The sequence below is a fragment of the Magnolia sinica genome, chromosome 1, assembly GCF_029962835.1.
Source record: "Magnolia sinica isolate HGM2019 chromosome 1, MsV1, whole genome shotgun sequence".
In the NCBI taxonomy this organism is placed as follows: Eukaryota; Viridiplantae; Streptophyta; class Magnoliopsida; order Magnoliales; family Magnoliaceae; genus Magnolia; species Magnolia sinica.
Window position 1 is genome coordinate 57,827,070 of NC_080573.1, and position 23,323 is coordinate 57,850,392.

At 36.8% G+C, this 23,323-nt stretch overlaps 1 protein-coding gene and 1 long non-coding RNA gene across 2 annotated transcripts; both read right to left on the reverse strand.

Moving 5' to 3' along the window:
- Positions 1-13,014: 13,014 nt before the first annotated feature.
- On the reverse strand, positions 13,015-14,102 carry LOC131244571 (PX domain-containing protein EREL2-like). Its single transcript, XM_058244115.1, has 3 exons — positions 13,860-14,102; positions 13,463-13,627; positions 13,015-13,373 (listed from the first exon to the last, which is right to left on the reverse strand). Exons 2-3 carry the CDS (start codon positions 13,529-13,531, stop codon positions 13,116-13,118), a joined length of 327 nt encoding a protein of 108 aa, XP_058100098.1. The 5' UTR covers positions 13,532-13,627; positions 13,860-14,102; the 3' UTR covers positions 13,015-13,115.
- Positions 14,103-14,149: 47 nt separating this feature from the next.
- Positions 14,150-15,077, reverse strand: LOC131244690 (uncharacterized). The gene is made up of 3 exons (XR_009170520.1): positions 14,890-15,077; positions 14,575-14,787; positions 14,150-14,275 (listed from the first exon to the last, which is right to left on the reverse strand). It is a non-coding gene; the product is annotated as an uncharacterized LOC131244690 (long non-coding RNA).
- Between the last annotated feature and the right edge of the window lie 8,246 nt (positions 15,078-23,323).

Below are 23,323 nucleotides of genomic sequence, written 5' to 3' on the forward strand. Positions count from 1 at the left end.
ATGAACTATTTGGCATATTCACAAAAATCGTTTTCCTAGGACATAAACCGATGATCCTCCATATTGGATTTAAAAACCTTTATTTTTTGTTACCCATCCCCATGATGCCTACAAAATTTTTGGTCTCCAATCCCAATAATAGTATATAATATCATTGTGAGTAGAGATTCTTTGATTACCCACTTCATGGAACTCCAATGGAGTACAATCTATAAAAACATCCATCATTATCTAGTGCATGAAGCATTAACAATAATGAAAAGAACTTTATCAAGATGACAACCTCTCTGCACTCTGCAAAAGTGGTTAGATCCAAAAGCAAGAAAGAATACCTACAAAAAGATATCTAGTCATTAGGAATAACTATTGAACTGACTAAGAAACATGATTTTGGAAGGCAGTGAGACCTAGAAATGCAATTGAAGAACCCAAGATCATAAGCATTTTCACAGACACATCATGAGCAATGACTTTTTCAGAAACACATCATTAAAAGAATAATGGTATTATAGACACCTATCTTATGGACTATATATAATGTATATTGATTGTGGATTATTGATCAATTCATCAAAAAATTCATCAATCGGAGATAAGGAAATAGGAAAATCTTCAACATATTTAGAGGAAACGATGAGAATGGACCTAAAATTCATGTTCACCTTTGTATGATCGATTAGAGAGAGATTGCAAAGGAAAACCTTAAAAATCTCTTGGAAGAAGACCTCTCTCCTCTTTTTCTCTAAGATTGCTGGATTTCTCGAATGAAGCTTGAGGTTTGAGAAACAGAAATTTGTATATATATATATATATAGGGAGGGAGAGAGAGAGAGAGAGAGAGAGAGAGAGAGAGAGAAGGCAATTTGGCAGGGATCCACTTCATGGAGAGAGGAGAGAGAGAGAGAGAGAGAGAGAGAGAGAGAGAGAGAGAGAGAGAGAATACCTTAGAAATTCTTCCTATCTAAACCTGGGAAATCTTGATTTGGAGAGTGATGGCCTAGAATTTCCACGTCTGAAGGAGAAGAGATTGGAGAAAGAGGAAGACAGAGAAAGGGATAGAGAAACTTTCAAGAGAGGGAGGGATAAAGAAACCTTGAGCCCGCAAGAATAAAAAGAAACTCGCGGGCTCATTTTTTGTTGTGGATTTGGTACTACGTTCATGAGCTAGAGACTGGTGGTCATTTCAAGGGCTCTGTAGGGCCCACTATTATGTATGTGGTTTATCCACTCCATCCATTCATTTTAGCATTTAGTTTTAGTGTATGATCCAAAAAGGAGACAGATCGAAGGCCCAAGTGGACCACATCACATATCGATGGTAAGAACTTAATCTCCACTGTTTCCTATGATGTGGTCCACTTGAGCCTTTAATCTGCCCCCTTTATTGGGCTCATGCCCTTAAATGAGCTGTCAAAATGGATGAACGGCTTAAATAAAACACACATTACAATGGGCCTCGTAGATCCCCTTACGGACTGTCAGCCTCTAGATAGGTCCTGGTGGGGTAGTAACTTTTAGCTACGAATTTAATACTTAGTAAATTAGATATGGTTTAAATCTGTAGCCAATAACCCTCATAGTTCGTAGCCTTTGCTCCTTTGTTTGGTAGTGTACACCCAAAAATTAAAAGATCTTAAAATCCCAAAACACAGGATATATCAAAATTTCTAAAAAAATAAAAAAATAAAAAGATATTTCAATTTTTTTTAAAAATATAGATATTTACGAAACTTCGAAAAATCAGAAAATCTTCAATACCCAAGTAAAAATTTAGAAATGCTTTTAAAAAATCCCAAGTAATAAATTATTGAGTTTGTCTGTCAAAGCACTTGAGTACGAAGTTAACTCTTAAGACTTAGATATTGAGTTTGACTTTGTAATCAAGGATTTGAACGAAGCCAATGATATGGAAGATAATGAGCCGACTCTCAAACTAGAGGACCTCATCAAAATAGTTTGAATCAAAAAGCCAATATCATCTCGAAAATTTTAAAATCCTGAACCCAGGATCTCCCGAAACCCTTAGGGAAGTGTGCATTGAGAATCCTCTCCCCTAGAAAATGAGCAGAAAATGATCAAATCTTGAAGCCATGGTTGCCTAATTTTGCATCTTATGAAGACTTGTTCGGACTTGATGAGAAGGTAACTATGTCGTCTGCCAACAAAGCCTGAAATCAAGCATATCAAGTAGAAGTTATCAAGACCATGCTTGCATTCCACACTGCAGTGTGGGCATGCACATAAGCAAACACAAAATTGTAGAAGAGATCTTGCGACTCCACAAAGACAGATTGCAGTCAGCATGTCAGAGAGTAGTTCAAATGTCTGGAGCATGTACACTAGATCCATGTGTGTACTTCAAAACTCTATAAACTAATAACGTCTAGCCATTCTCCATGTGGGGTATCGACATCAGTAGGAAAGTCAACCCAGGCGGCATCTAACAGTCATGAGTACGTACTTGTCACAGTTGACTACTTCACAAAGTGGATGGGGGCAACATCCCACATCTCACACAATGATGCTCATGAAGAATAACATCGTTGGGCATTATAGGATACTGTAAGTCCCATCATTGGTAATGGGATGCCCTTCATTGATCAACAGATGAACAAAGCTAAAAATTAGAAGACATCTTTCATATGCACATTGGGCTTATCTAACATTCATACACATAAATGTAGGTGTGACTCTTATGGAATGGAAGTTGTCTTACAAGTTCAAAATCCCATCTTCGCAGGAAATGATGGACATAGTGGTAGCAAGCTCAGCACGATCAATCACATTTGGCAGACCAAAACCACATTCATACACTCAACCTCTCACAAGTTGTTATTAGAAAAGGTCCTCTTGGGCCTATAACAAGCAGGTCCAAAAAAAGAAGCTTCAAGGTCAACAACATGGTAATGAAGCATATCATATTGCCGCATATACAAAGACTCTAGAAGCAGGTTTAAAGCTCCCATGACATAGCCCAAGGATTGGAGAAGTTCTTCCAAAATTCACCCTCCGAATCACCAATCTCAGGGATGAGGATCTTCCTGAGCCAATCAAAAAGTCGATAATGTGAAAATATTTCACAAGTAAGCTTATCTAACCCTGTCAAGATTTACAATAGCATAGCTGATATCAACCAATAAAAGTTGTTCGCCTTGATAATCACTTCCTCCCATCCCCAAACAAGTGCTTTAATAAGAAAAGTCGAAACAAAGAGAGAGAGAGAGAGAGAGAGAGAGAGAGAGAGAGAGAGAAGGGGAAAAGAAGAAAAAGAAAAAAGAGAGGAAATAAGGACAAAATAAGAGCGCATAGTCCAAGAAATCCAAAAAAAGGGGGAGAAAAATAAAAGAAAAAAGAGAAAAAAAAGAGAAAAATTGACCCAAAAAAGAAGCATAATACACATCCCCTCCCCTTAGGATGATCTCATCTTAGGTCAATAGTTTTGCTATCATGATTCAAGACAATGTGGGAAGAGCTGTTACTTGACTGACAAGAATGGAAATCGACCTCTCGGTGCAACTAAAGAAATGAAAGAAAAATTAAAAAGAGAAAAAATGCCTATGCAAAATGGGTGGAGTGAAAACTTAAAAGGGCGCATTGAGTAAAAAAGCGTGGGCATGCATTTGACTTGATGAAAAATCAAAAGGGATATAAGGGTAAACATAATACAACTGTCAAGGAGCACGTAAGATCAAACACCCATGACGTGGTGAAAACCTGAAAGGACATCACGAGAAAAAGTAACGGGCAAGCTAGACATAGTGAGAACCTAAAAGGGTACTACGGGCAAAACTGGCAAGAGTAAAGAAAATAAGTAGGTACATGAAAGATCCGAGCAACATAAGTATTCGATAGATGCAAAGATGGTAGCCACAAGTCACGAATTCTTTTAAGCTCTACCCATATCTTAGGGGTAAGATACTATTGCACATTATCCTAAGGGGATTGGGACCCTTGTTGAACGATTAGAAAACCAGATATGGCATCAGGCTGAGTCAAATATTTTGATTCTTAAATCTACTGACACAACAAGTCTAAACCATGCACACTCAGATAGACAATCACTTAGCACAAGTTTTCATTTCTCTCGATCTCATTACATACATGTTTTTTGGACATAATTTTTGAAAAGATAAAAAAAAAAGTTCTTTTTTCTCTCATCCATGCATACACAAAGAAGAAATAAATTCATACAACGCTTCTAAAATAAACATCCTCCAATCCTGTAGTCAACTTGTGGGGGCCTCCGACGAGCGCTCTTCTCCTGGTCATCCTCCCCAAAAGGTAAGTATCTCTCCCCCTGCTCCAATACTTAAATCATCTTTCTAAAGTGCTCTTTGTAAATGCTATCGTGTAAATTTAGCACCCATTGTATTGTCAAATTTTGTTATGCCAAACCATTTAGTATTTACATCATGCTTTGAGTTAAAGTGATCAGGTTCATACATTTTTTAAGTTCTCTGGATCTTCATCAAACTTGCATACATCTTCAAGTTGAAGTGAAGAGTGTTGAAGTTTATGTTTTCAAGCTCAAATTCAAGAACTCAAGTTTAAGTTTGAAGTTCAACTACTGTACGCTAAAGACTCAAGAACTCAAGTGTGACTTAAGTTCAAGTACAAGAGATCGAACTCAAGCTTCAAGTATCACAAGTTATCAAGTCTCTAAAGCAAATAGAGTTTCAAGTGTTCCAACTCACAAACAGGTTTAGATGACCCTAGATTGACCCTAGATTGTGTCATATGCATTGTATATTTTATGTGGGGCATTTCATTTGTTTATAGTCATTTTCTCGACTAGTCTTAGACCTTGTTCAACTAGTTCAAGTACTGGCTCAACCAATCTAAGAGTCTTCTCGACCAAACCAAGGTTTGTTGCAATTTTTTAGAATTTTCTATTAGACTCTCGAACATTCCTAGAGACTGCTTGACCAGTCAAGTGAACAGTATTCGAACAGTCGTGCAGGCTCGACTCAAAGTCCAGCAAGCTTTTCTGGTCCCACTCGACCAGTCGAGTAATGACCTTATCTTATTGTACCAGAAATTTTGAAATTTTGTTGGTCATTCGACTAGTCGAACCGACCTTTAGACCAGTCGAGTGAATAGTATTTTCACCTATAAATAGAGCACGATTTTCAGAGTTTATTCATTCATCAAAGCAAAATCAAGACACCACTCTGAGAGATAAGTTTGTGAATTTATTAAGCTATTATGTGCTCGTTTTAGATTCTCTTTAATTAGCTTTTGTAATTTGATTTTGTGATCTTTATTCCAATCTTACTTTAAGAAGGGATTTGAGTTGTCCCCTTTCTTGATATCAAAATCAAATCAAGCTAGCCCAGGTTAATTTAATTAAAAATCATTTAGAACTAGAACATTTTCATCTGTGAGACTGGACATTGAACATCTTCATCTTTATCGGATCGATTCCACCAAGCTTCTTCAAAGGAGAATTTCTATATAAGTATTATTTACAATTATATATATCATTTTTTTTTGGTTTGTCTGAGGTAATCCAGAAAATCTCAAAGTGTGAGGTTTTTGGAATTGTGTAAGCACAATCAAAGACACAATTGTGAAGGTTTTAAGGTGAACCTTGAAAAACCTTTTTTCATAGTGAACGCTAATATCCCAAGGGAGTGGATATTAGGAGTGGAGTAGTTGTGTGGATGTTTTCTAACAGTTGGTGTAGACACAAGCGAACCACTATAATTCTTGGAATTATGGTGGATGATTGAATGTGCTTAGGTGTGTGAATGTTGTAATTTATTTTAAGTATTTGTGGTGAATGATCTAATTTATTTTATGCATTTGTCGGAATGTTGTAATAACTTAGTTTATTTTATTTGTTATTTCCTTTGCCTCTTTATTGGTTTGGGCTTTTTATACTTACAAACGTTCTAGTAAGGTTGTCCTGCCATAAGCCTTTGATTTTTTATATTAGGTTGTCCTTAGAACTAAGTTTGTATCAACCTCTCAAGACTAGTACATTTAAAGTTGCTATTTGTGCTTCTTTATTATTTAATTGTTCTATCTTTCTTTCAATTCCGCATTTATTTTTTAATTTGGCATAGTCTTATTCAACCTCCCTCTAGGATGAATAGCTCGGCCTTTTCACTCTGTCCTCACAGGTACTTAAGATCCATCAAACATAAACTAACCTCACCTACTTGCACAAGCCAATGTGCAAAAATGGGCAATTAGCATGCCATGGCCCAGAAGCCAAACACAACAAGGTAAGTTTTCCTTTTAATAAAAACTGACATCGATCGTGACCGTCAATTAACAATCTGATGGACTAAATCATCTTCTAAAATTTTTAAAAATATTTAACATCGATTCCCAATATGATGGATTGGATCATCTTTTAAAATTGTTAAAATATTTCAATAAAAACTGGCATTGATCACAACCATCTCTAATCATGATTCGATAGACCATATCATATTTTAAAATTCTTTAAAAAATCAATAAAAATTGGCATCGATCACGAGCGTCGATTCACAATCTGATGGACTTGATCATCTTTCAAAATTTCCAAAAAATAGTTTAATAAAACCTAGCATTAATCGCAACTATTGCATCTCCACTGAGTCTGATTATGCTGTGAGATGATGGAAATGGTCAATCACCTCTAATAAATTGAAATCTTGATCACAGATGTTAATTGGATCCGCATGAATGACAACCATTACAAAATGCCAAGAAACTATCCCCAAAGGGTCTTAATCCTAAATAAGACCATAAAAAATATAAAAATTAAAATCCCTAATAAAGTCCAACCAGAGCAAGACCATTTAATCTTAAAAGTAATAAAGTCCAAAGATTCCACATGTCCTCAATAGAGTCGATCTGAATCTCAATTTTTAGTTTGTTAGGTGAGAGATCAAATCCATTCATAAGAATCACAAAAAAAAAAAAAAAAAAGCCCACCCCTCTCTAATAACAATTGGTCCCAATCATAGTCACCACCTATGAGAAGATGAATCAGTCCCTTAGCATGTTTTCAATAAAAACCAGCTCGCCAAAAATTCCACAGATATCCCTAGTGGAGGTGAATAAACAAGTTGGACATATTTGCAAAAGCATCATGCAATAAAACCCACATGGATTATCACTCCCCAAGGTGGGGCAAGTTTTTAAAAATTCCAAAAGTTTTTTTAAAAATAAAGTGTCAAGCATTCGAGGCACTAAGAGGTCTTTTATACCTCTGGGTGGGGGTCAACACAAAATCAAACAAGGCACACCAAAGAATGATTTGTCTGGACTTTAGTGACAAAACGATCATAATAAATGTTAATGGAATGATTGACAATAAGCCAATCTGTTCAGAAGTTGTCTAATTGGTGAAAACGATGAATTATAACCAAGTGTTGAAACCAGAAGATTGGATGGAAAAAGGTCACCCGCACGTACCTAGGCATGGATATATTGTGTACCTTGATCGAGTTAAATTTGGCGTAGTGAGTTCCTTGTAAGGCCGCAGTAAGCACAGGGCAACTAACTACTTTGACGATCAAGCAAAACAAATACTCCTAGGGTAATCTGGGAAGCAACAAACATTCTATTTTCAGTTAATAGGGGGATCCCTATAAGGCCACATAATGCACAAGGGCACTACTATACTTGGCTCTTTCAATATTAGTATTGATCAGGAGCGAAAGGGTTGCAATTGGTTACATGTAATGTCGTAGAAAGCATAGGAAAAATCGTAGTGTTTCCCTAAACCTCGTGACATGTGCGAATTATCTATTTCCAGGCAACTAACTAACATAGGAACAAAGGCAGGCAATGAGTCTAGACAATAATCAATAAACTGACTAGTATGGGTGGGGTGTCCACTCACTTTAGCATTTAGTTACACGCAACCTCTGCCAAAGAGACGCACCTATAGACACTCCACCTAGGGCTAACAAGATAATCGAATTGGACAGTTTCAACCCAACATCATCAAATCGAAAACTCTAAACCAAAGCCCTAACTCGAACCCTAAGACCTGGCTCTAAAAGCCCTAAAAGCCTAAACCCTAGGAGCCCCTAAATTTGAGTTGACCCACTAAGTCAACTCACTGAGTCATACCAAGTCAGCTCACTGGTCAAACCCGGTCAATCCACCTAGTCAAGCCCTAAGCCAACTAACCAAGTCCAAGCCCAAACCCATGGGTCCACCAAAAGTCCGAAGTGAATCCAGAAAATGAACCCCAAACCAATCAGAGCTCCCACACGTTGGTGGGAGACCACCTGATAAAGCAGGAGGGAAGTAGTGGCCTTGACGGTGGGCAATCTGCCGCCCGCCACATGGCACACCTCCTGACTTGGCAATAGGCCTCCAACGCATGCAGACCTCCCCTTTCCAATAGATAAGTGTGTGGAGAATTTGAAGGCCTCTGTACCCCTCCTTTTGACCCAAAATTACACTTTTACCATCAATCAAGCTGACCAGATCATGCTACGTGGCAATCTAGAATCTCAGCAGTCCAACCCTATTCTAACCTTGAACTTCTCTAGAATTATAGGAATATCAAGATTGGGGGCTATAAATAGACCTCTCCCCTTCTCATTTCCATCATCCATCACATAATAAAACCCTCCAAGCTCCTCATCTCCCCTTAGCCACCTTCATCCCTCCACCAAGGAGAAAGGAGGGTTGTAAGAAAGAGTCCATCCCAAGTCAGCATGGCCAAGACAAATCTCTAGCCTCCTAAGCCATCGACACATTGATCCTCGTCTACCCAGTCCAATCCTTGTGACATGATCATCCATCGAACCGTCTAATTTCTAAATAACTTCATCAAATCCTGACATTAAAATTGTGCAACATTCATTCCCTTCTCAACCCCCCTACTTAGCTCATCACATCATGTCTCACACCTAATTGACTCAGGCATATGCTCTGTGTCTTGCCGATATAACCGGATTATGCCCATCAGAAATCCTGGTCAATTAGCTTGTGCTTCGACAAGTGGAGAAGTCATGGCATATTTATTGGGCCTAAACCAATACTCGTCATGGGTTTTCCATCTAACATAGCATCACACACACCGCATTACGTATGTAACTCCATATATATTGCATCACATACATAGCACTCAACACCCAGTCGGTTCAAATGTATGCTTTAAGGCTTGCTGAGATAGTCGGATCCTGTCCATCAGAAATTTGGGCTGATTGGTTTATCTCTTCGACAAGTGAAGAAGTCAGAGCAGATTTATCCAGCCTGAATCAAAGCTTGTAATAGACACCGCATCTAGCACGACATTACTCATACAATGCATGTAAGAACTAATCTCAACTCTCGAAAGTTAGTCAGATCATGTGATGTTGAGACTGTACATTTGTATAGGCAGAGTGGGTGCCTGACACCTTCCCTCTTTGTAACTATGGTCCCTTACCACGAATCTTTAGTCGCAGATCAAGGAGTCACTTTAAGACTTAAAATCTTCAAATTCTCTCTCCTAGCATTTCTACAGGATCTAGTTGACTGTGGAGATAGAGTAATTAGCTAGTGGAGATTCCAATCAAACATAATATTACTACACACAACACAAAGCATTTTAAGAAAGGAAACCTGTGGAAAAGTACGATCCGCCTGCGATCCAGCATCCACAAACAATAAAAAGAAATAGTAAGGTTCTAATCTAAGGAATGATAATAATCATTACATATCTAATGTATTTTACATTCTTAAATTAAAATACAATTTATTAAGTATTAGATAGTTGTAAGAAGAGAGACATGTTGTGAATATTAAAAATGGTGACAGTGATCTTAAAGATGTTCAAAATCAATTGATTCCTAGAGTGCCTATGAGGAAAAATTGAATGTTTCTCCTGAAGATTTAAAAATATATTGTGTCGTGTCTTAAATAATTATGCGTGATGATTTGTAGTAATGGAATCTTTATTTTGGTCACTTGAGTTTTAATGGTTTTAAAAGGCCAACTAGCATGAACTTAGTGATAAGTCTACCTCTCATAAATCATCCAAATCAAAAATTTGAGGGTTACATACATGGAAAGCAATATGAGATTCTCGATTAGAAAGTCATAGACAGTTACGTCGTCAATTTAACATATACATTCAGATCTATGCAAGACGGGTTGTTGTTCTAATAGCAAGAGCAGGTATTTTGCCGCTTTCATTAATGATTTCAAGAGGAATGCATGAGTTGTTTTTTTTTTTTTTTTCCTGTTAAAAGAGAAATATCAATTTTAGAGTATTTTATAAGAGTTAAAATTATTTATAACAAAACATAGTTACTCCTTCAAAATTATTAGTATCAATAAAGGAGGTGAATATACATCAAAAGGCTTTTGAAAACTTTTGTAAGAAAAATGGAATTGAACATGAAATAGCCGTGACCTACACACCTCAACAGGGTAACTGAAAGAAAAGATAAAACAACTGCGAAGATAGTGAGAAATATGCTAAAAGAAAAATGTGTGCCTAATTACTTTTGGATAAAAGTCATAGCCAGTGCATTGTATGTATTAAATAAGTGCTTATGAAAAGTCTTGATCCTGATATGCCTAAAAAAACATAAAGTTAGAGAAAGCCAAATATTTCTCATTTCTACATATTTGGTTCCATTGCCTATGCGCATATCCAAACAGACAGAAATGAAGTAGCTCGATTGTAAAGAAATCAAATATGTCTTCTCCTTAATTTGGGGTAGTTTGATATGTTTTATTTTATGCTTCTTTAGCTCAGGTCGTCGATCTTTTCTATTTTTACTTCCTTTGTCGGAGCTGTTGGCTTTTATTTTTACTCTTTATTGATTGTGAATTCTTGAACTATTGGCATTCGGAAATAATAAAATTATACTCATCATTATATATATATATATATATATATATATATATATATATATATATATATATATATATATATATATAAAGGTTAGAATTAGGCACATCAGCCCTAAATGTAAAATAGTGATGCATCACTTGACTGATGCATCACGTGTCCTGCTCTCCACTACACATGTCGAATGTGAGGTCTGGTGGTGGGCCCACCATGGTGTGTGCTCTGTCCGAAAAAATGGGCCAGTATGGTGAGCGGGTGGTCTGTAGTTGCAGGTGAAAAATAAATTGTTAAAATAAAATTGACCTAATGTCCGCATGTCGCCCACATTATAATTGTACCAACTTGATCATCAGATGCAGGCCCGTACAAAGTGAGACTGGCCTGATGGACGGCCCTGATTCACTCAATACACGTGTGGAGCGGTTACCATCCCATCGAATTCCAATGGCTACTCAGCGCATGTAAGCGGAGCATTGCTCCTCGATGGGACGAAAGATATCATTGACTGATGATCCTGACAATTCGATTGGTATCATTTAAATGAAAATTTAAGACTGTACGAGTCAGTGGTCAATATTCAACGCGAAAATTTAGTGGACGGCATGGCTTGGTGGCGGTCCCCACGGATAGAGCAATTGGCTCAGCCATGTGGACCCCATCTACCATTACACGCGGTTGATATGTTTGATTCACGTTCTTGTTTCATGGAAACTCCTTTCAAGGCCAGTGTCCATGCAGGTGGGATCCATCATCCGTTTATGCAAACCATTGTTCTCTGCCTCAATACATGTTGACGCAGGGATGGGCGTGAATGCCACACTGATCCATAGCTCAAGTGGTAGATTGAGTGAAAGATACCACGTTTCAACACTTGAGGTCTTGGTATCGATCCCTAGTGGGGGTGGCTAACAGTGAAGTGTCAACTGATGGTGGGGTGTGCTAATAAGCTAACAAAAAAATAAGGGGGGATGGGCATGATGAGGTCGATCCCCGTCTTCCACTAGGGATAACTACTCTAAATTCATGGGGCTTTTCTATACTCTTTAACAAGATATTTTGAGGGATAACTACTCTAAATTCATGGGGCTTTTCTATACTCTTTAACAAGATATTTTGAATTCACGGTAGAAAATAAGAAAATAGAAATAAATTCTAAAAAAATTTAAAATTTCATTAGTAGATAATAAAAATAAACTTATAACCCTTTAAATAATGATATCAAACTTTGGAAGATGTTTCATAATCAACTCAAACTTCCTAAAATTCGTAACTTACTATAAATAGTAAATTTATTATTTATAATGAGTGTCCTACTTAGCTTAACTGTGTTATTCTTCTAATTTTTTTAAATACTTTTTATGTCGGACACAATTCCTAAAGCTCAAAAGATGAAGAGTTATAATCAAACTAAAGCTTACTATCAATAGTAAAAATAGAATTAAAATGGATTTTCGACCTTCGATCTGATGGGATCTTACAATTTTGGCATGGGCAACCCAGCTATGCCTGGTTAGTTGGCTAAAGTTGCTTCTCCTTCCCCAAAATTATATATGGTATGTCGAGTAACTCATTCTGATTCGCGAGATACGCCTATTGTAAGGTTCTAATAGTCCAAATCACCTTCTCCTCTGATCGGGCCTTCCATGGTCCATCTTGGACATGAAAGTGTTCGCGACCCGCTCTACATTAGTTCCCTCCACTTCAAAAGAACACGTTCTCAAGTTCTCGTACTGCTTCGGTTCATGATATTTAGTCAGGTCCGCGATGTTGAAAGTACGCGAGATCTCCATGTCATCAGGAAGATCAACAATATAAGCATTGTCATTGATCTTTTGGAGGATCCTTACTACTACCAGAAAAAGGGCCAAAGGCTATGGATAAAATTCATGGCTAAAGGCCTATTGCTATGGTTATAATCCGTAACACATCTATAGCTATTGGTGGTGTAGCTAAAGCTCAAAAACCTATGGCTACAGATTAAATCCATAGCAATAGATATCAATAGCTACGGATAGAAGCCATAGCTATACTTTCTGTAGCGAAATGTACCTACAGGTACAAATAATATTTATAGCTAAAAGTGGAATGAAATCCGTAGCAATATATTGAAGTTTTCAGAACAAGAGCTACGATTAAAATCCGTAGCTATTTAAAATAAATAAATAAATAAAATTATAACAATGGTGCCTCTTACCATTGCAAGAACCTGGTGTGATTGATCAACTCATCTAAGCTAATATAATTAATGCTGATAGGAATAGTACATAAAATGCAATCAGGAAAAAAAATGATGCATTTATTACAAATAGCAATCAAATCATGCAATGTATCCTACATTCACATTTCTAAATAAACAATACTTCACTTTGCTCAAGCCTCTCCTAAAACTTTCCAATCTTGCATGTTTAACTTCTTTGACAAGAAGTTTAATATCCTCTTTTGATTTTATTTCCAGCTCTTCTTGATGTTTCTGCAGGTTCTTAAATTGTTCTTTTGCAACATCCAATTCCGGCAGCAACAGCTCCTTCTCATGAATGGCGGACACTTTTGCCAACTCCGAACGAATCTTTTCATCCTAAAATAGATCATCATATTCATGAGTTCATAACGAATAGAAAGGATTTAAGAGATCATTTCATGAAGGAATAGAAGGTAAAAATGAACCTGTTTGAACTTGAGCTTCGACTCCATCTCCAAATACTTCCTACAAAGTTCTTCCATATCCCAATGCATTTGAGTAACTCTTTCCCTTTCAATTAAGATGGCTTGTTACGGCTTTTGTTTACTTTTCTACTTAGTACTTTCAAGTTCCACATCCAAATCTTTCACCTAGGTAGGCGTGTTATCACTTATGAGAGTTATAAACACAATAATAAACATGTAAAAGGGTTTGAATGACATGGCAAGGAGTCCTGGAATCCAATGGATAACATATGTAAAGTTTTAATTAATTACAAGGCCTAGATTCTAGAGTTATATATGTCCAAGAAGCCCAATTTACAAGAAACTTTGAAGCTAATTAACCCAGGAACTTGTAATCGAGAAAGAAAATGCAACTCACCCTTGTTCTATAATTTGTCATACGTTTCAGTTGTCTAGATGTTGATGAAATGGACATCTTCAAATTCCCAGGTCCAACCTCCAATGTCTCATTTTGTGAAGTATCCGTAACTGACATGTGCCCACTACTTGCTCCTATATTGTTTAAAGGAGAATTACAATATGTGAATATTGTTATTGCTCATGGTGCTTTTGAATGCAGTGTGTAACAAATGACCAGAAAAGCTAAAAAGTATTTAATGAGAAGAATATTGAAAAAGATACCTGAAAGATCAGATACCATACTTCTATTGTACCTTCGATATATTCAAATAAAAGAGCAATGACAGTAGTCATGCCCACTAGCCAAACAAATGCACTGAAGAATCCAATTACTAACTCTTCCTCGGGCGTGGTATCATGACGGTCATCGTCTTCCTAATCAACTCTGGAGTTAGCTTTTCTTAACAATGTCCAATAATCCAAATAAATATGTGAGCATAAGCTAATAGATGAATTTGATTTAAGTAGAGAGGGGAAGTAGACAACAATGCAAAGCTCAAAAGACACCTAGATCACAATTGTATGTGTGTATACCATTGCTTAGTTGAACAAAGAAAAAACAAATTAAAATGCCATTTTCTAGGATCAAACACCATACAATGTGCCTAGTTTTGCATTCATGTAAGCATAAGGAATTAGGAGAAAGTAATGGAGAGAAATAGAGAGGAGTTCACCTCTTGTGCTTCGAAGAGCTGTCGATGGGTCTTCAATTAGAAGAAGAGATAGGCGATGTAAGCGAGAAGCATGATAATGCGGCTTGCTCTAGACAGTTGAAGAATGTGATTGATAGTCCTGGCGTCATTGTCAAAGGCATGTTTAAACATTAAAGGCAGCATGTGGCACACCAAAGCCAAGAAGAGAAGGCCAAAATTAGCATGGGCTTGCTTCTGCAAGAGAAATATGAAAGAAAGGGTAAAAGCAAGGGGTGGGTGGGTTGAATGAGAGTATTAAATGAAAAAAAAAGGGTTTAGTTTTGAGATATGGCTTACTATATCGAATTTTTGTTCGTTTCTAAGGTTTACTAGTCCTCCAAGGAAAAGAGAAGTGCCAAGAACAAGTAGTAGATTAGAGATGACAGAACCGAAAAGAGACCACTTTAGCACCTTTATCTTCCCTTTATGCAAAGCTAGTAGAACTATCATTAGCTCTATTGCATCTCTGCATGTTGCATTCACGAGTTCCCAACTACAAAATCCCAACCAAATACATCAGCCTTTAAAAAAAATAAAATAAATAAATTCTACTGAGCCCTTCAAGCATGTACAGGATCAAAGCCATTCATCAGCTGAACTCTACTATCTATGGCCATCTGTGGCCACATAAGAGCTAGAAAAGAAAAAAAGAAAAAGAAGCAGCAGGACCCAACTGATGAATGAACTGGACATCATACACATATGCCGTGCTACCACGTGTTTCCCTAATATAGCAAGGGTCAAAGACAAATAAAAAAACAAAGAAGGAAGCATAGTGATGGAGTACCAGTTGGGCCAGTATAAACTGCAATTTGCCTGCAATAAATTAATTAAATTAATAAAAAAGGAAAAATAAAAAATTGAAATGTGCTCAGACACTACAAGAAGTCCAAATTACAAAATAAATGATTCCAACTATGGTTTCCATTTAGATTTATCACCAACAAAAATCTAGGCTTAGTTAATTTTCTAACCATCAAATGGTGGACATTTGTATATTGGAAGGTTAAAATTGAAAGCAGGTGCTGTTTCAACAAATTTGTCTACAAATCATAGGCTAAAGTTGTTCAACCAGCCTAGCCAGACTTTAGAATGGTGACTTTAGTAGTGGTAATTGCATGAGAGAGGAAAGAGCGATGTTAGTTGATACATAGTGGATGTGACATACACAATAAGCAGACAATGACAAAGAAAACCTTCAGAAGGCAGGGTTTTTCTTTCTTTCTTTCTTAAAAGCAGTCTGATGTATTTTTATTCAATCGTCCATGATTGATCATCCATTTTAGTAACAATTAACGAATTTCAACAAACATGAAAAGGTAAATAAAATGCAAACTCTTGAAGCTTCAGTTAATTTGAAAATTCGGGCGATTAACATTTCAAAGATGTGCTAAATAGAAATTTGTCAAATGTTGTACTCAGTAGAAGCTAATCTACATGATTTGATACTAACCCAAACCATTGTCATCAGTTTCTAGATATTCAGGACCAAAAACCACCACCAGATAATACAAATACTCAAAAGAAGAAGAAGAAGAAGAAAGAAATTGTTCCTGTGATTTGATTTTAAATGATGACACTTCAAAAAAAAATATGTAGCCTAGAGAATTACTAGTATCCGTAGGCCATCATAGCTCAATTGAACATTCAGACCCTCAGTCTCCATCACCTTTGTAAGATCCTCATTTACTTTATACATAAGAACAAATCACTCAAAAGAACAGAAAACCAGAGGGAAATCTATGTTTTAATTGACTTACTTCAGGAACAACTAAGAGAAAGATATTGGCATAAAGAAGATCAACTGATATTTCGCAGAACTTGAATTTCATTACTGGTACATGAGCATCTGGAACTGGTTGTAATTCGGTCACTTGTTCCCTTTCAGCCAGGGTGTCATACAATATTATAAAAAGAAAAATCTTCCTGCAGAAAGAAATCAACAACTTAAGCTTGCCCTTAAAATCACAAAACAACAATCTGAATCATGCAAAAGGGTTTATTGATAAAAGGGCTTATTAGGAACTTCTAATAATGGAGGTCTTCTTCCATGATGGAACCATCAAATCAACAGTCTGGCTTACTAAACAAAAAGAAAAAAAAAATAGACATTACCTAAACTTTGGGATGTTTGAGCACATTGAGCAGCCATCTATTTTCGAAATGAAAGATTAAAAGGAATGTCCCTAGTCTTCTTAAGTGGACAGAGAATTCAAAAAGTAGATAATGACATATGATCAATTAGTTCTGGATTCCAGATTGAACACAGCCCCATTTGCTTATGACTCTAGTCATTCCAAGTATTTTAGTTAACACATTAATAAAACCAAGAATAACGACTTTTCAAGCACTGTAGTAGCATTGAAAAAGACCTTATATAGAAACTTTCATTGAAGATGGATTCAAACATTCCATAAGAATTACCAAGATCATTGAGTACAAATGCAACAACAACAGTTTTGCTTTGCTCAGACCTGCGATATTCTCTGTAATTTGGTCATCATATTCATTAGTTCCAATAAAAGAAAAATTCAAAATTCAGATGACTACATCATCATTAAATCCACAAGAAAAATAGAATTTTTGGAATCAACACTAAATATATGAAAATTACACAGTAACTGTTGAGAATGCAAAATCTCTCAGCTGAACTAAATATATGGGATAGGTGAACTGTTGCTCAGCATTTTTTAAATGTCCTTCTTCTCCATACATGAATGCCAACTAGTTTTGTAAGGACAAGAAACATGCTTGGTGGATCTATCTGATGGATGGCTCTCACAAAGCAATACATGTGACATGCTGGCAAGTCTAATCCGCAAGCATCATATAAAAAAAGCTTTGTTACTAAAGCCATCATTTTGTATGATATGCACAAATCACTATAGAGGAAGGCCTAGAACAACAATGGGCATTGATGGTGAATGACCCCCAGAAGTAACTTATGTAACCACAACTCATGAACAAATGGAAGAGTTGGAACTAGCCCTATGTGCTGATGATTCTAGACTAGTTTCCAAATTTCATTTAAATGCTGGAGATGTTCTTACATAGATTTTGAAAATATCATGAAGTCATCAATATAATTGGTGATGAAATGATTTGAAATTTTCATCCATTTGCCTTCGGAATTGGGAAAGGGAACTCTTTTTCAGTCCAGATGGCATTACTAGTCATTCAAAAAGCCCAATGGGTGTAGTTCAAGCCCATTTTGTCGATAAAGGGCAGTAATGCCATTTGGATTAAACATTCATTTTTTCAATCACATTCAATTGAGAATTTGATGCATTCTATGCAATCTTAGACAATGAGATTTGTTGGAGTTATTAACTTGTCACTATGTTTTTCTACAAACTTGATTAGAGCCTATGTATCTACACTCTTCTTTTATTGACAACAATCTTTGTCAGGCATTCACATCTTGTTATCATTCCTGGTCTCTTCCTCATATTTGTTCTTTCCAAATTGCACTTATAATAACGTATCTCTTCTTTCGAACATCTCAAAATCCTCATTAGCAGTTCACCAGTTTTTGAGACTTTCAACATTAACTTTTTTGTATGCTAAACCATGCACTATATAATCTATGTGCAACATTCTTTGAAATGAATTCCTTCCCAAGTTTCATTTTAATTCATCAGGTGCTTGTGGGATGAATTGGTTAGGATGCAAAGTTGTAATCACTTCTTCGTCTGTTGATTCTACTTCTTCTGATTGAGGGAAGTCCATTAGTTGTTGATTAGAAGGATTGACATGTGACTCTAGATCCATCACTTAATCATATGGATTAACATGTGACTATGACTCCCTTACTCCTTGATTACATGGATTGAAGTTTGAGTGTGAGTTCATTTCTTGTGCAACGAAGACACTAAACCTACAGACATAAAAGAAACAATCCATCACTCGCATCACTAACAAAGAACGAAACTAACATACAGTGAGGGAATTGAACCTACAACAATAGAGGAGTCCTAACACACGCAAGTGATAGCCATTATTCTGGATATCCATTTAAGAGTTGATAGTTGCATTGCAAGACATAGACAACTCAAACACCCATGTGTAAATTCTAGTAGTTTTCAACGTTCTAGATATATTGGAATTATATGCTGATTTTTATGTCATTAACTTTCCTAAATGGAGAAAAAACAAAGGAAGCAGTATGGAATTATATATTTGGAGAGGTATACTAGGAGATGATAGACAATTTACACAAACATTTATAATTGTTTTTTTTTTCTTTAAAGATTCACAAGGATTGTATTAAAACGAAGAGGAGAAAAACAGGGAAAAGAAAAACAAGAAACAAAATAAAGGGAAAAAATAGACAAAATAGAAGGGCCGCTAAGAAGGCGGACCAACTATGCACCAAGAAAAAGAAGATTACACCCTTTTAGCTTGTCAACATTGACAGCCGAATCTACGATAAGCTGCTTGATTTTACGCACTAGGGATGACACTGAACTGGAATCATCTCTGAAGCATCTGGATAGAGAAATTTATAATTGTAAAGGTGTAAGCAATGTAAATGCCTATCCCTGAATTATTCAAAAAGGACAATTTGAGGATTTTTATGTCCATATGCTGAAGTGCCTATGCATTGCATCCAATTTCAAGACGAATTCAAATCATTGAATCTCATCTCAACACTAAGATGCGACATGGCATTAAACATATAGGCATGTATAAATCATTGAAAATGCAAGTGATGGTCATCTAATAAAAAAATGATGTGGAAGAACTTGGGAAGAAGTTAAGCGACAAATCAAATATCAACCATCATACTATTTGCTGAAGAAAAATTTAGCGGATCTTAAAAAGAATGAACTGGTTATACCAATCTGTCTTCCTTGAGTGATGCTTTCATATAGCTGTCTGATGTTGTACATATGGAAGCCCTTTCCCATTCTTGTTGGAAATCCTCATTGTTTGGGGTGGGTGTTGAGGGAAGAACTTTCCAATCTTTTCTAAGATTTGATAGAGATGCCAATATCGAGGCTCCTGCAATAGCTAAAGGATCTCTTGACCTTGTTTCAAGGTGAATTTCTTCAATAGGTGCACTCTAGTTTCCTGTTATTCTAACTGATGAAGGAGCAGTTGGAGTAGTAAAGTTCTCATTTGCCAGTTACTGAAAAATATGAAATTTTGTTAAGGAATCTGCAAAATCAATCAAAAGTCACGTATATCATTGCCATGATTGGTATTTATTTGCAAACCAAGCAATACATCATAGTAGTGACAGATGGTTCACTCAAAAGAAAAAAAAAAGGTATAATAATCCATATAAGCAAAATCAATCATAAATCACGTATATCATTCCCATGATTGGTATTTATCAAACTAGGCAATACATCATCACCTTCCTTTGATTCATGTTGGCCACTGGTTTCACCTCTCCTACTGTTTCTCCTGTAATCTATCATTAAAGAACGTCTTTCAGCAGTATAAGAAAATGACAATAGATGGTAGAAGCAAGAGAAGAAAGGCATCTACTTCTTTGCACATGAGAGTCCTCAGTATGATCCTATAAAGAAAACCCATCAAAGAAAAGGTCAAAAACCGTTTATTAATTCAATGAAAAGCAAAAAACCATATCAGAAATCATTCCTTTTTTATGATTGTGTTGGTTTTTCTCACCCTAAAACATGCCCTCCTCCTTTATGAAAAACTTCAAAAACTAGTCCCACATTTTTTGATGGGTTTTCCTCATTTTGAAAGCTTCTTCAAGGTAATTTATCCTAAAAATATGGCATAAGTTGGTACCTGAATCATGTCTATGGTCTAAAGTGCTTCCCCATGTGTGAAAATTTTAGCATGATTTTCATTTCTATCAGAATTTGAACCACTAATAAATGATTAACACCATTTGCTTGCGATTTAGGCCATGAACATATGGATAATGAGAAGCACATAAGAAAATCAAACCATTAAACTATAAAAGTAATTTTTTTAGGAAAGACCTAATCCTTTTCCCATTACAGATTTTAGGAAACCCCTAATTCCAATATTGTTTCTCTATAATCTATAGATTTGTAGATCTATAAACATGTAATGACCCGGAGAATTTCGTGCAAAGACCCGAGTACTACCTCAGATTTTTGAGAAGTTAATTGTGGGTTAAAACATTGCTTGTGAGGAAGACCCAAAACCTATAGAATTGTTCCTCCTTTATCTCGGACCGACAATGCGTCGAAAGTCAAAAGCTTATAGTCACCATGTTGGACTTGACCATCATCTCAAAAATCAAGTCCAGGTGTCCGATTTGATTGAGTCCGGAGTGAAGAGTGTCAGAACGGTGAGAAATTAAATGTGATTCTGACCCAATTTCACCCTTGGATGGAAGATGGCCTGCATGTCATTTCGATCCTCATTGAGAGTGGTCCACCATGGCTGATTTGTAAATCCGATTTGAAACTCGATCGACCTAGAAAGCTTAGAGAGAAGCTTCATACCTTGGCCCTGGGGCTATTTTCATCAAGGTTAGGCCTATTTCAAGGTAATTATCCTAAAAATATGGCATAAGAAAACACTAATTTAATAACCACATATTCGTAGGGTTGACGAAGACATATTGTCCGAAACAAGGTGCTATATTCTTTTTTCAACGTCATGGATGATGATGATCTTGTATTGAGAGTAATGGTTAGTACGAATCATGTCTATGGTCTAAAGTGCTTCCCCATGTGTGAACCCAGTATGGGCGTTGAGAAGCAATTCTTAACTCTCCTATTGGTGTGTATGATTTCCTACATGCAAGTCACATTCTTTGTTCTTTACGTTCAAGCACTACTTATGTTGAAATCCATGTTAAGTTGATATTCTTCAAATGCTCACATACTGTATGATTAAAATTGTTGTTCCATTACTGTTTTAAATTGTTATATGTATATCTGTTATAATGGAATGTGTTTGGGACTATGAAATAGTCCGCCTTTCTTGGCTGAGGTTGCTTTCGCCACGAAGGACGTGATTTGATGAACCCGAGTCGTATTAGAGTTGTCGGCAGTGGTTTGGCCACACGGAGTGTTTGCGCACTCTATGTCGTTCAACTCAACGTGCGCTCGTGCTAGTCGAGTTTGTCAAGTAACCCGATTGTCCGATATATGTACACTATGTATGGACGCTATTGCTTGAATCTAGGGTACCAAACTTACCGTTGAAATCCCATTAACCGTTGTACCTTGATCCGCTAAGACTCATGAGACGCTAGGGTGACGAGCCTCCCGTAGTGAGCACACCGGACTCGTGAGCCGATTATGGTGGTATGGGACACTAAGCCCATACATGCTCTTTGTAGTGACCTCGAGCATACCGCGATACTGCATTAAGGGACGAGCCTTAGGGTAGTAATTGAGGTATGATAGACATGCATTGATTGGTGACGAGCCCTCTGCAGCGACCTAGAACCATATGATCGTATGAAACCCCTAATTCCACAAGTGTGAAATATTGTTTCTCAATCTTACCGTATGAAAATATAATAACAACTTGGTAATCATGTTGATTTGTCATGCGTAACGTAAGATGAAGACGCCGAGGGAGTGCGAGGGTATGCATCATTTATACATACATCCTTCTAACAAGAGTACTTTAGACTTATTTAATTGTATTGCCTTATCATTAATTCTACTACAAAGTTGATCACTCACTCCCACCGGGACGGTGTTTCAACACCAAACAGACTCTGTGCAGGAGTTCGAGGATGATGATGAGGATGCGTTTTATATTATGCAGTTCTCAAAAGGCAGGTACGGGGATTTTGGGTTTTCTTTTGGAATTGGATTTGAGATAAACACTTATTATTATGACCTGGCATGTATACGTATTTCAGGGACTTGCACATGTACACATATGTTTCTTTAAGTCTTCCACTTGCGTTTTTCACTTATCCCTTGTTTATGTTTGCAGTTTGGCTTAATCTATTCCATGTTTTATGCACTTATACAGACAACATACATCCATCATCACATATGTTGCATAAGTGATGTTTTGGAACTCGGGAGCTGAGTTATGCTCAACCCCTGAATTTCAAGGTGTTACATGTTGGCTGCACCAGATTTGGAGACAATGATGGTGGCAATGGAGACGATGCGCCGAGAGGGAGAGGTAACATGAGACGAAGAGGGAGATAGAGCAAGAGACGAAGATAGATGGAGCACGAGATAGGGAGAGGAAGAATGGAGAACAAGAGAGGAAGAGGGAGATGGAGCACGAGATAGGGAGATGGAGAGGGAGATGGAGCACGAGACAGAGAGGGAGAGACAGATTGGGGAACAGAGAGAGAGAGAGAGAGAGAGAGAGAGAGAGAGAGAGAGAGGAAGATGAGAGAGATGGAGTAGAGATAGGGTTAGGGAACGAAGAGAGAGAGAAATAGAGGAGATTTTTTGGGCGTGGCTCTGTTTTGAGCACGTGCCCATTTTTGGGCATGGATGGGGTAAGATGGACCATGGACGGTCCTGTTAGGGGCTCCGTGGGGCCCACCATATGTATTTGGTTTATCCATTCCGTCCATTAATTTTCATAAATATTTGTAGTTCTTTTTTCCAAAATTAAAGTAGATTGAAGGCCCAAATGGACCACACTATAGGAAGCACATGTGATTTAATCTTCATGTTTCCTATCGTGTGGTTCACTTGAGCCTCCAATCTAGCTGATTTTTAGTTTCACGTCCTAAAATAATATTTCAAAATAGATGGATGGCTTAGAAAAATACATATATTTTTTTAAG

Bases quoted from the DNA above. Each gene is read 5' to 3' on its own strand.
- LOC131244571 (XM_058244115.1), bottom strand. From the start codon at position 13,531: ATGCATTGGGATATGGAAGAACTTTGTAGGAAGTATTTGGAGATGGAG. The intron at 13,374-13,462 runs GTTCATTTTTAC...GATCTATTTTAG, and splicing joins CGAAGCTCAAGTTCAAACAG to GATGAAAAGATTCGTTCGGA.